General features: G+C 38.3%; 1 protein-coding gene across 13 annotated transcripts in view; it reads right to left on the bottom strand.

Moving 5' to 3' along the window:
- Positions 1–4,836: 4,836 nt before the first annotated feature.
- Positions 4,837–12,656, bottom strand: part of NLRP3 (NLR family pyrin domain containing 3) — a 46,355-nt gene continuing 38,535 nt past the window's right edge. For 4 of the 13 annotated variants that reach the window (XM_032335144.1, XM_032335153.1, XM_032335156.1 and 1 more), the window contains 3 exons: positions 9,283–9,453; positions 8,643–8,813; positions 4,837–5,307 (listed from right to left, as the gene is read on the bottom strand). In XM_032335144.1, the coding sequence (XP_032191035.1) occupies positions 5,169–5,307; positions 8,643–8,813; positions 9,283–9,453 (481 nt within the window). In that variant the 3' untranslated portion in view covers positions 4,837–5,168. Of the gene's footprint in view, positions 5,458–8,642; positions 8,814–9,282; positions 9,454–12,656 lie in introns of those variants that run through there. The other 9 variants (XM_032335146.1, XM_032335150.1, XM_032335157.1 and 6 more) reach the window with 4 other exon arrangements.

Below are 12,656 nucleotides of genomic sequence, written 5' to 3'. Positions count from 1 at the left end.
GGTATTCTAGAAGATAAGCTGATAGAAAGGAAGGAAGCTGAGGAGGATAGAGATAAACAGCTAGAAGCCCATGGGAACAGACTTAGAGAGATCAATGATGCCATGAAATGCTCCAATGTCAGAATTCTTAGGATCACTGAGGGGGTGGAGAGAAAGAGAGTACTAGAAGATATATTTGATCAAATCATAGCTGAGAACTTACTTAACTTGGGGTAGGAAACAAGTGATCGTGTCCAAAAGGCAGAGACGACCCCTCTCAAGATCAGTAAAATAAATAAAATCGATAAAAATAAAGCAACACTGACATATAATAATGAAACTTTCACATCTTAGAGCCATGTAATCTGTCCTGAGAGCAGCTTTGGAAATATATTTCTTACATATGGAGGGAGGGTCATCAGAATAACATCAGACATGTCTACAGAAACCTGGAAAGCCAGTAAGGGCTGACAAGACATATTCAGGGTACTAAATGAGAAGAACATGCAGCCAAAAATACTGTATTCAGCAAGGCTGTCATCCAGAATGGATGGAGAGATAAAGAGTTTCCAGAATGTGCGGAAACTGAAAGAATATATGACCACCAAGCCAGTCCTGCAAGAAATATCAAGGGAGATGTTATAAAAGAAGAAAGATCCCAAAGGTAATATGGACCAGAAATTTAGAGAGATAATCTATAAAAATAGGGATTTTACAGGCAATATGATGGCACTAAATTCTTATCTGTCGATAGTTACCCTCAACATGAATGGCCTAAATGCCCCCATGAAATGACACAGGATTGCAAATTGGGTAAAAAAACAGGGCCCATCCCTACATAGTCTACAAGAGACTTATTTTGAACCTAAAAACACTTCCAGATTGAAAGTAGGGGGATGGAGAACCATTTATCAGGCCAATGGACCTCAAAAGAAAGCTGGTGTAGTAATTCTCATATCAGACAATTAGATTTTAAACCAAAGACTGTAGTAAGAGATGCGGAGGGACACTGTATCATACTGAAAGGGTCTTTCCAACAAGAAGATCTAACAATTATAAATATCTATTCCCCAACATGGGAGTAGCCAACTAGTCAACTGTTAACCAAAAAAAGAATCACGTTGATAATAATACATTAATAGTAGGAGACCTAAACACTCCACTCACAAAAACAGATACATCATCTAAGCAGATCAACAAAGAAACAAGAGCTTTGATTGACACATTGGACCAGAAGGACTTCATAGATATATACAAAAATTCCACCCTAAAATAAAAGAATATTCATTCTTCTCCAGGGCACATGGAATTTTCTCCAGAACAGACCACATACTGGGTCACAAATCAGGTCTCAACTGATACCAAAAGATTGTGATTATTCCCTGAATATTATCAGACCACAATGTTTTGAAACTTGAACTCAATCACAAGAAAAAATTTGGAAGAAATTCAAATATTTGGAAGTTAAAGAGCATCATGCTAAAGAATGAATGGGTCAACCAAGGAATCAAAGAAGAACTTAAACAATTCATGGAAACTAATGAGAATGAAAACACATCAGTCCAAAACCTATGGGATACTGCAAAGGTGGACCTAAGGGGAAATACATAGCCATCCAGTCCTCTCTCAATAAAGTAGAAAAATCCCAAAGGCACAAGCTAACCCCACACCTAAAGGAGAAAGAACAGCAAACAAAACCTAAGACAAGCAGGAGAAGAGAAATAATAAAGATTAGAGCAGAGTTCAATGAAATAGAAACCAGAAAAAAAAACAGTAAGACAGATCAATGAAACTAGAAGCTAGTTCCATGAAAGAATAAGACCAATAAACCACCGGCCAAACTTATCCAGGAAAAAAGAAAAAAAAAAGGACCCAAATTAATAAAATTATGAATGAAAGGGGAGACATCATGACTAACAGCAAGGAATTGAAACAATTATTAGAAATTATTACCAGCAACTATATGTGAACAAATTAAGCAATCTGGAAGAAATGGATGCCTTCCTGGAAATATACAAACTAACAAAACTGAAACTGGAAAATATAGACAACTGAATAGACCAATTATCAGATGTAAAAAAAAAATTGAAGCAGCAAGAAAAAACAAAAGTCCAGAGCCAGATGGCTTCCCAAGGGAATTCTACCAAATATTTAAAAAAAGAAATAATACCTATTCTACTGAAACTGTTCCAAAAAATAGAAACAGAAGGAAAACTTCCAAACTGCTTTTATGAGGCATTACCCTGATCCCAAAACCAGGCAAAGACCCCATCAGAAAGATTTACAGACCAATATCCTTGATGAACATGGATAGATGCCAAAATACTCAAGATTCTAGCCAATAGGATCTGACAGTACATTAAAAGTCTTACCTATCATGACCAGGTGGGATTTATGCCTAGGATGCAAGTGTTAAACTTGAAAATCAATCAGTGTTATACAGCACAATAATAAAAGAAAAGAGAAGAACCATATGGCCCTCTCAAGTGATGCAGAAAAAGCATTTGACAAAATACAGCATCCTTTCCTGATTAACTCTTCAGCGTGTAGGGATAGAGAGGACATACTTCAATATCAAAAAGGCCATCTATGAAAAGCCCATAGCAACTATCATTCTCAATGGGGAAAAACTGAGAGATTCTTCTTTAAGGCCAGAAACATGACAGGGATGCCCATTCTCACTACTTTTGTTCCTCATAGTACTAGAAGTCCTAGCCTCAGCAATCAGACAACAAAAAGAAATAAAAGGCATTCAAATTGGCAAAGAAGAACTCAAACTCTCTCTTCACAGATGACATGATACTTTTTGTGAAAAACTCAAAAGACTCCTCAAATTACTAGAACTCATACAACAATTCAGTAAAGTGTCAGGATACAAAATCAATACACAGAAATCAGTTGCATTTCTTTACACTAACAATGTGTATGAAGAGGTATTAAGGAATCAATTCCATTTACAATAGCACCAAAAACCATAAGATACCTAGGAACAAACCTACCAAAGATATAAAAGATATATATTCTAGAAACTACATAATGCTTATGAAAGATACTGAGTAAGACACAAAGAGTTGGAAATACATTCCATGCTCATGGGTTCGAAGAATAACATTGTTAAATGTCTATGCTGCCAAGAGCAATCTACACGTACGGTGAAATCCCTATCAAAATGTCACTGGCATTTTTTGCAGAGCTAGAATAAACAATCCTGAAATTTATATGGAACCAGAAAAGACCCCAAATTTTCCAGGGATTGTTGAAAAAGAAAACCAAAGCTACAGGCATTACAGTGCTTGACTCCAAGCTATATTACAAAGCTGTAATCATCAAGAAAGCATATCAGCACACAAACAGACACATAGATCAGTGGAACATAATAGAGACCCCAGAAATGGACCCTCATCACTATGGTCAACTAATCTTTGACAAAGCAGGAAAGAATACCCAATGGAAAAAAAGACAGGCTCTTCAATAAATGGTGCTGGGAAAATTGAACAGCCACATGCAGAAGAATGAGTTTGGACCATTCACTTACACCATACACAAAGGTAAACTCTAAATGGTTGAAAGACCTCAATGTGAGAAAGGAATCTATCGAAGTCCTAAAGGAGAACATAAGAAGTAACCTCTTCAACATTGGTCACAGTGATCTCTTTCAAGACACATGTATAAAGGCAAGGGAAACAAAAGTAAAAATGAACTATTAGGACTTCATCAAGATAAAAAGCTTTTGCACAGCAAAAGAAATAGTCAACAAAACAAAGAGGCAATCCACAGAATGGGAAAAATAATTGCAAATGATATTATGGATAAAAGACTGGTATCCAGATCTATAAAGAACTTCTCAAACTCAACACCCAAAAAATAAATAACCCAGTCAATAAATGGATAAATGGGCAGAAGAGTTGAACAGACATATCTCCAAAAAGAAGACATACAAATGGCTAACAAACAAATGAAAAAATGTTCAACATCACTAGCCATCAGGGAAATACAAATCAAAACCACAATGAGATACTACCTTACTCCCATTAGAATGGCAAAAATTAAAAAGACAGGAAACAAGTGTGGGTGAGGATGTAGAGAAAGGGTAACTCTCTTACACTGTTGGTAGAATGCAAGCTGGTACAGCCACTCTGGAAAACAGTATGGAGGTTTTTTCAGGTTATTAATAATAGAATTACCTTAGGATGCAGTAATTACACTACTAGGTATTTACCCAAAAGATAAAGATGTAGTGAAAAGAATGGGCACATACATCCAAATATTCATAGCAGCAATGTCCACAATACCCAAATTGTGGGAGGAAATAAGATGCCCTTCAACAGATGAATGGATAAAGAAGATGTGGTTCATATATACAATGGAGTATTACTCAGCCATCAGAAAGGATGAATACCCAGCATTAACATCAACATGGACAGAACTGGAGGAAATTATGCTAAATGAAATAAGTCAAGCAGAGAAAGACAGTTATCAGATGGTTTCACTCATATGTGGAAACTAAGTAAAAGCACAGGAGAAGGGAGGGAAAACTGAATTGGAAGAAATCAGAGAGGGAGACAAACTATGAAAGACTCGACTCCAGGAAACTAACTGAGAGTTAAAAAAGGGAGGACATGGGGGATGGGGTAGCTGGGTGATGGGTATTAAGGAGGGCACATGTTGTGATGAGCACTGTGTGTTATATGCAACTAATGAATCGTTGTTCATTAAAAACTAATGATGTACTATCATTGCACATAATAGTAATAAATAATTTAAAAATAAAATTAATTAATTAAGGGAAAGACTATTTAAATCAATAAATACAAAAAGGTTTTAAATTTTCTCACTTTTCAACCAGCTACAATAAACATGAATTATTTTATTAGAAAATATAACTGTTACAAAAATTAAAAATAAATAAGTTGCTGCTACAAAACTGCAACATAGCATATAGTTTACTAGTTCTGTTATAGTCAGAAAGATAGGAGTGTGTGACAATGATGATATGGGTGAAGGTAAACAGAACAAAGATGGGTAAAAAGGGTATGAGGGAAAGGAGATTTAGAGAGAGTAAGAAGAGAAAAACAGAAAAAGTGCTTTATTACATGAGTTAGTTATATGAGGTCACCAACAGGAACATATCCTCTAAGGTTCTATAATGAGAACCACCTCATTTGGATGATTTCATTGTCCTGGTGTCTTCAAGCCAGGGGAAAGGAGATGCTTCTCTTGTAAAACACACCATCGGCAAGATTTCGCTGTCCCACCCTGGACCAGAGGAGTCGTGGAGTGATGGTCTTCACCTTGGTTGGGGGAGTGCTCATTCTCACTTCTCCACACCTGGATGACAGGGAGCCAAAATGCTTGCATCTGGTAGCCGGCATCTATCACTACCAAAAGGGCTCAAAGACAATGCTCAACTCGGGCTTTTCTTCTTGAAGTGTTTCTAATGCACATTTTGTATCATAATTGAAATACATTTCACATAACCTGTAAGAACAAATTGACAGCCTTGTGTTATATTCTTCAGAGAGCACTCTCAGAGTTTTGCCTTAAAAACCTCATCTCCTTACTTTCCTTAACCTAACATACTTCTAAGCTCTCCAATGCTACACTTCATGCCTATTGTTTTTATGTTATATTTTTAACCTTCAAGTTTGGAAATATTTAAACATGTTAATTTAGAGAGAATGAGTTAATCCCTATGCCTATTACCCAAATTTGACAATTAATAACCCATTGCCAGGGACGCCTGGGGAGTTCAGTCAGTTAAGCATCCGCCTTCAGCTCAGGTTATGATCCCAAGGTCCTGGAATTGACTACCATGTCATCAGGCTCCCTGCTCAGTGAGGGGTCTGCTTCTCCTTCTCCCTCTACCCTCCTCCCCTGCTCATGCTCTTGCTCTCTCTCAATCTTTGTCTCTCAAATAAGTAAATAAAATCTTTTTAAAAAATACATTAAAAAAAATAACTCATGGTCAATCTTGTTTCATCTATCACCCACCCAATGGATTATTACAAACAGCATTGCATGCATCTATAAATGTTGCACTATGTGACACTAAATGAAGGTTTTTAGAAACACAACCACCAATGCCAATATCACACTTAAAAAGTTAACACTGATTCCTTAATATCAATATATGTCCAGTCAGCATTTAAATTTCCTCGATTAGCTGATACATTTTTTATATTAGGTTCATTTAATCAGGAGCCAAGTAAAGCTCCCACATTGCAACTGTTTTGTATGCCTCTCAAGTCTTCTTTGATATATAATTTCTTCCCTCTTGTCTCTTTTCTTCTTGTTTCCCTTGCAACTTAGCTAAGAAATCACACCATTTGTCCTGCACCATTTTTACCAATCTTTATTTGGTTGTGTTATGGATTGAATGTTTGTGATTCTTCAAAATTCCTATACAGAAGCCCTAATCCCTCATATGATGGTATTTGAAATGGGACATTTAGGATATAGTTAAGGTTAGATGAGGTCATGGGAGTGGGTCATCACAATGAGATCACTAAGGTAAGAGATGTGAGGGCACACAGTGTCTCTGTCTCTGTCTCTCTCTTCCACGTAAGTACATGGGTAAAAGACAGCCATCTGCAAGCCTGGAAGAAAACTCTCACCAGAACCTGAATTGGTTGGCACTGTGATCTTAGACTTCCCATATTCAAAACTGTGAGCAATAAATATCTGTTGTTTAAGGCACCCTGAGCTAATGAGACAGGTTGATTGTATCCAGAGGTTCCTTAGTCAGTTTGAAGCCTATCCCTCATCTGCAGAGTGTCCCTCAGGGCTAGGTCAGTGACTTCAGATACAGCATTGTCTCAGCTTCATCCTGGCCTACCCTTCCCTTTTTCGTTCTATTTCTCTTCACTCTTAGAATGTTGGCTTTTCCTGCAGTACCTGTGTTCCACTGTCTCTACATAAGGATGCACACTTCTGTTTATTTGAGCCTGAATTCCAACTGGTTCTCAGCCTTGAGGTCATGAACTAGAACAGAAGCCCAGGACTAATAGAATTTATATTATTTGAGTAAGATATAGATAACAAATAAGCAAGAAAGTGATGTAGCAGGTATGTATGATGGTGATCACACTGCGGAGGAAAATAAGCGAAAAAGAGGGGAATATGCTGGACTGTTATTTTCAGTAGGATGGTCAGAGACAGACACAGAAGAAGACGTCGAAGCAGAGAATTTAAGGATACATGGGAACAAGACACATGGATATCAAAGGGGAGAGAGGTTCAGGCAGAGGGAACAGGAAATGCCAAGTTCTGGAGGTGACCATATTTTTGGAAAACTGCAAAATCAGTGTGTGTGGAGCAGAAGGAACATGGATTAGGAGACAATGAATTTGCAGAAAGAGCAGAGGGGGATCAAAGGAGGCCTTAGGCATTGCCATGGATTTGTGGATGTTACTTTCAATGTGATAGGGAGTCACTAGGGCACATGGGTAGGAATGATATAATCACTTGCTCCTGTTTTAGCTGCACCCTCCATCTGCCATCGTCAGGATACTAATAGATGCAGAGTAGCCTGGAAGGAGCCATTGGAACAATTCAGACAAGGGGGACAGTGGCTTGAACTAGGGTAGGAGTCATGAAGCTGGCATGATATGGAAGCAGAACAAACAGGACATGCCAATGAGCTAATGTGCATATAAGAAAGTTGACCTAGAGTGATGGGGTTTTTTGTTGTTTTTGTGGCATTGTTTTGTTTGTGTTTGGCTTGAGCAATTCTCACTGAGTAACCATTGACTTGAGATAAGGAAGAGGCAGGAGAGGGGCCAATATAGGTTTGTATTTGGACATGTAAAGTTTAGCACATTTATTAGACATAAAATGGAAAGGTCAGACTAACATTTTGACATGGAATTCATGCAGGTATAAATTGGCTGGCACAGCATATATATGATAAAGCCAGAACACTGGATGATATCAACATGGGATAAAGTATAGAGAAAAAAAAATAGCTCAATGATTGAGTCCTGGTGTTTCAGCATGTGCAGGTCAGGATGATAAAGAGAATCCACAAAAGGAGACTGAGCAGAAATAGCAAATGAAGGAGAAAAAAATCCAGTGTGGAGAAGGTGTGGCCCCTAAAGCCAAGTGAGGGAAGTTCTTCTGGCAAGAACGTGATTATCAGGGTTGACAAAGGTACAGGACTCACTAGGAAGCTCTTACTGGAGAGGTAATGAATACCAGTGGTATCACCAGTAATGAGACACAACACAATGCACATAAACTGGCTTATGGAATTTCTAATCTTGACATTTCTGGAACTTTCTTTTCTCATTTTCAAATTCTAAGAACACCCCCACTGTGCAAAGACCTTTGCAATTAAGAGGAACCATGGACTGCTCTAGGTCTACGAAGTACCTTTGGTCCCTTTCAGGGTCATATAATTTTATTTGGCCACTTTCACTGGGACTTGGATTTCTTTCAGGAATATAAATGGAAACTCTTTTGACACCCAACTGAATCTTAATTATCTAACTGTCTGGATGAAGTTAAATATGTGGTTTGTGAATCACAAAAAAGTCTGCAACAATAGACACAGATCCAACCTCACTCTTTGAATACAAATGAAGACATCCTGGGTTTTGATAACTCATCAACTTGTCCTTAGTACTCTGAACACTGCCATATAAATATGTTCAAAGCATACTTACTTCAGGCTTTTTAGGAGGCAGCCCTGCTGTTTTAACACTTCACAGAGCAGCATGACCCCTAGATCACCCAGGTCATTACTGCCCAGGCTCAATTCCCGCAGGCTCCTATTGGAGGTCAGAAGTGTGGAAAGATCCCAGCAACAGTGTGAGGTGAGGCTACAGCCATCTAATCTGCAAGAAAGATGGTGATTTAAGGAAAATGTCCCCTTACCTATCCTCCTAGACCCCCCAGATCTCAGCCTGCAATGTTTCAAATGCACAAAAAGCACAGGATTAATGAATTTGGAACAATTTTATGTGCCTGTGGTTATCCTTCTCCCTTTTTCAGATGAAGGCATTTTTTCCAGTCTCCTGGATTGTGCATTTCCAATCAGTAATCGTTTTTGAACTGATTTTTCCAAAATTCTATGGCTCTCTCCAAATTTCCCTTAAACACAAGTGCCATATTGCCCCATTCTTTTGTGATGAAATCCAGTTTTTACCTTTATACCACCAAGAAATAGAACTCCTCCCAGTCCCATGATCCTGCAATAAGCCAAATCTTAGGAGATCACCATCACTTCTCAGATGAAAATCATCCCACCATCATTCCCCCCACCTTAGCCACCATGCATCCCCATCACTATAATTAGGGACTTACTCCAATATCTGAAGCTTACAGTTGGGGTGCAAGAGGCCCTCACAGAGTAGCTTAACTCCCGTGTCTCCAAGAGAATTGCCCCGTAGGTAAAGGTGTGTGAGCTTCTGGTTAGTGCTGAGCACTGATGACAAAGCTGGACAACAACCTGATGTAAGGCCAGAATTCATCAACCTGGAGAAGGAACAAGGAAATGAGGCCTCAATGTTCAGCCTTTCTTGAACACTGCAAAGCTATCTTAGCACAGGAATCAAATCTCATCTAAAAAGTGCATCCTTAGGGCACTTGGGTGGCTCAGTTGGTGAAGCATCTGCCTTTGGCTCAGATTGTTGTCCCAGTGTCCTGTGATCAAGCCCCATGTCAGGCTCAGTGGAGAGTCTGCTTCTCCCTCTCTCTGCCCCCCACTCCAAACTGGTTCTCTCTCTCTCTCTCTCTCTCTTTCTCTCTCTCTCTCTCTCTTTCCCTCTTTCTCTCAAATAAATTAAATCTTAAAAAAAAATTTTTTTTTAAAAAGCTGCATCCTTCTCCTTCAAGGTCAGGACCCAGCCTCTTGGATATAATCTGAGGAAAGCATGACTCTCTGTCTCTGAACCCATAAGAGAGACAAATAATAGTCACAGTGGCTGCTCTGCTGGGATTGGTGGAAGAGACAGAAAAAGCAAACGGATTCAGATTTCTTACATATTCTTCTTCCATCTTTTACATTCTTCTCCCTTCTTACACATATTACCTCTGCCATGCATGCTCTTTACCACCACACCTACCAGAAATACATCCCAAATTATCCTTCACTGATAATTCCAACAACATTGCAAAGAGTTGCCTTATTGGATTCTCACATTAACTGAGTAAGGCAGCAGTGCAGCTGTAACTATTATGTGTCTTTTGCAGACTAGAAATCAGGTTTATTGAATCCTATGTTTCTCTTAAGTTGAAAGAGCAAGTGTTTAGTGGGAAAAGACATGAATTTAAGCCTTATAGGGCCATCCCTCTTCTGTGGCCCTTCTATCCGTATCACCCTTCCTTCTGCACTGGTAGGGGACTCTCAGAGTTTAGAGCTCTAGATTTTTATTACACTCAGTGGGACTAAGAAATTTGGTGTGCTGCATTTGGGTCAAATTGAATATATTCTCTCACCCAACAGAACATGAGGGTTTTAGGAGAGAGAGCTGCATCCCTCTAGCACAGAAGCTAAGAGGTGGGTATACAGTACACAGAAAGCCACTTATGCTAGGCCTTCAACAAAACCTTGACTTAACAACATCTCATGCAGTCACATTCCTTCCTGAAGGAATTCTTAACAATAACATGTTCATAAGTTCCAAGATGTTTTAGAATCAGGAAAAATAGAAACATAGAAAGTAGCACCAGCAGGTAGTCAAAAGAAAACAGAAGTATTTATCTACTTACTGGCTTCCATCTTGGCAGTCAGGGATGAATCGTAATTAAAAAAAAAAAAAAAAACCTGAATATGCAAGACAAAGAGGGGAATAAATCCCAAGATGGATGAATTTAAAAAAAACAACAAATAAACAAACAAACAAACAAACAAACAAAAAACAGGACAAGACTTCTAGTAAGAACTTTATTTCCAGCTGAGAATAATTTCATCAGATGGTCCTTAATTAATGTGCAAGATTATTAGCTATTACAAGCCAAATGTTTGTGTCATATTGAAATCATATGTTGAAATCTTAACCTTCATTGTGATGGTAAGAGTGCAGACTTTAAGAAGTAATTACATCATCAGGGTGGAGTCTTCATGATGGAATTAGTGCCCTGATAAAACAGACCCCAAAGAGTTCCCTTGCCACTGTTGTCATGTGAAGACACAACAATAAGGTGGCTATTTGAAAGCCAGGAAGGAAATGATCTACAGGCACCTTGATATTGGGCTTCCAGCCTCCAGAACTGTGAGTCATGTTTGTTGTTTGAGTCACCCAGACCATGGTGTTTTTGTTACAGCAGCCTGAACAGACAAGATGAAGACGAAGAACAGCAAAGATGAAGACCATTCCAGAAAACTGAAGATACCCATCCAAAAGGAAAGGAAAAATTATTTTGTAAGCTACAAAATGACAAGCTTTGCCATCATTTCCAGAAAATGACTAGAAGGAATTATGAACAGGTGTTTGACTAGCAGTGCACGAAATGGTAGCACAAGGTGATTTTGTTAAATATAAATCACATCTCAATTATCAAAATGTTAATTACTATTGAGACTGAGCGGTGGGTGCATGGAGTGCATAATGAAATGTTTAGGCAATCAAATGAGTTCTACCCAGCAATCCAGTTGATTAGAGGGATGTAACCAACATCACACATCTTGGTCTCAATCAATCCATTTGACTCAGTTCTACATTCACTGAGTAAAGATATCTTGCCATATACTATATTGTTAAATGATTGTGGTTTTTTTAAATCACTAATATATGCTTATGTTATAAAAATGTGTCAGAAAGAAAATTAAGGAATAAAAGTGCAACAAGTCTGTTTCATTTCTACACAATAATAATATTTGGCTGAAATAATGACTTAAAATGGGATTGTCTCATAGAATTACAACAAAACCAAGATTTAGGTATCATTTTTGTCCTTATTTTTAAATGGAAAAGCTGTGAAATTACTTGAAAAATAAGGAGGAGTTTCCTAGATAGACTATGATGATGGGTGAATAATTTGCATACTAGGCAAAAAGAAAGTGGTAAGCAAAGGAAGGAAGGGTAAAATAGGTCACATTCTTAGAACTAAAAGCTTACTAAATATGACTCAGAATGGAGTGAAGGATGTGGCAGAAGCAATGATCTAAAGCTGATCAGGGACAATTTTGTGTACTATGCTAAGACACAGCAACTACACTTTGACTTCAAAGAACTTGTGAAGTTTGTTTGGTTTTTTCTTTGTTTGTTTTTGTTTTTGTTTTTGTTTAATTTATTTGACATAGGCAGCTAGAGAAGAAATACAAGCAGGGGGAGTGGCAGAGGAAGAAGCAGGCTCCATGCTGAGCCCGGAGCCCAGTGCAAGGCTCAGTCCCAGGACCCTGGGATCATGACCTGAGCCAAAGGCAGACACTTAACAACTGAGTCACCCAGGTGTCCCCTTTTGAAATTTTTTTGAGAAAAAGTGTGATATTATCAAGTCTGCATTTTAGAAAACTCCTCTGGTGTTTTGAAAAAGAAAGAAGCAGGTAAAGGGAACTGAAAGGAAAGATAATCTAGGTTTTTCCTCTGTTTACTGGCTAATCAGCCTTCTGGAAAATCCCAGTATTCAACAAGGCAGTAAAGAAAGGGCAAGAAGGGGACAAAGGATGACGGTGGAGAGTAAGTTATAAGAATTAAAGAATTTTGCTATTGCTCACTATGAGGCACTTATGTAAT

The sequence above is a fragment of the Mustela erminea genome, chromosome 3 (assembly GCF_009829155.1).
Source record: "Mustela erminea isolate mMusErm1 chromosome 3, mMusErm1.Pri, whole genome shotgun sequence".
NCBI lineage: Eukaryota > Metazoa > Chordata > Mammalia > Carnivora > Mustelidae > Mustela > Mustela erminea.
Note: the sequence above shows the minus strand (reverse complement) of the source record. Positions and strands in the feature narration are given on the sequence as shown.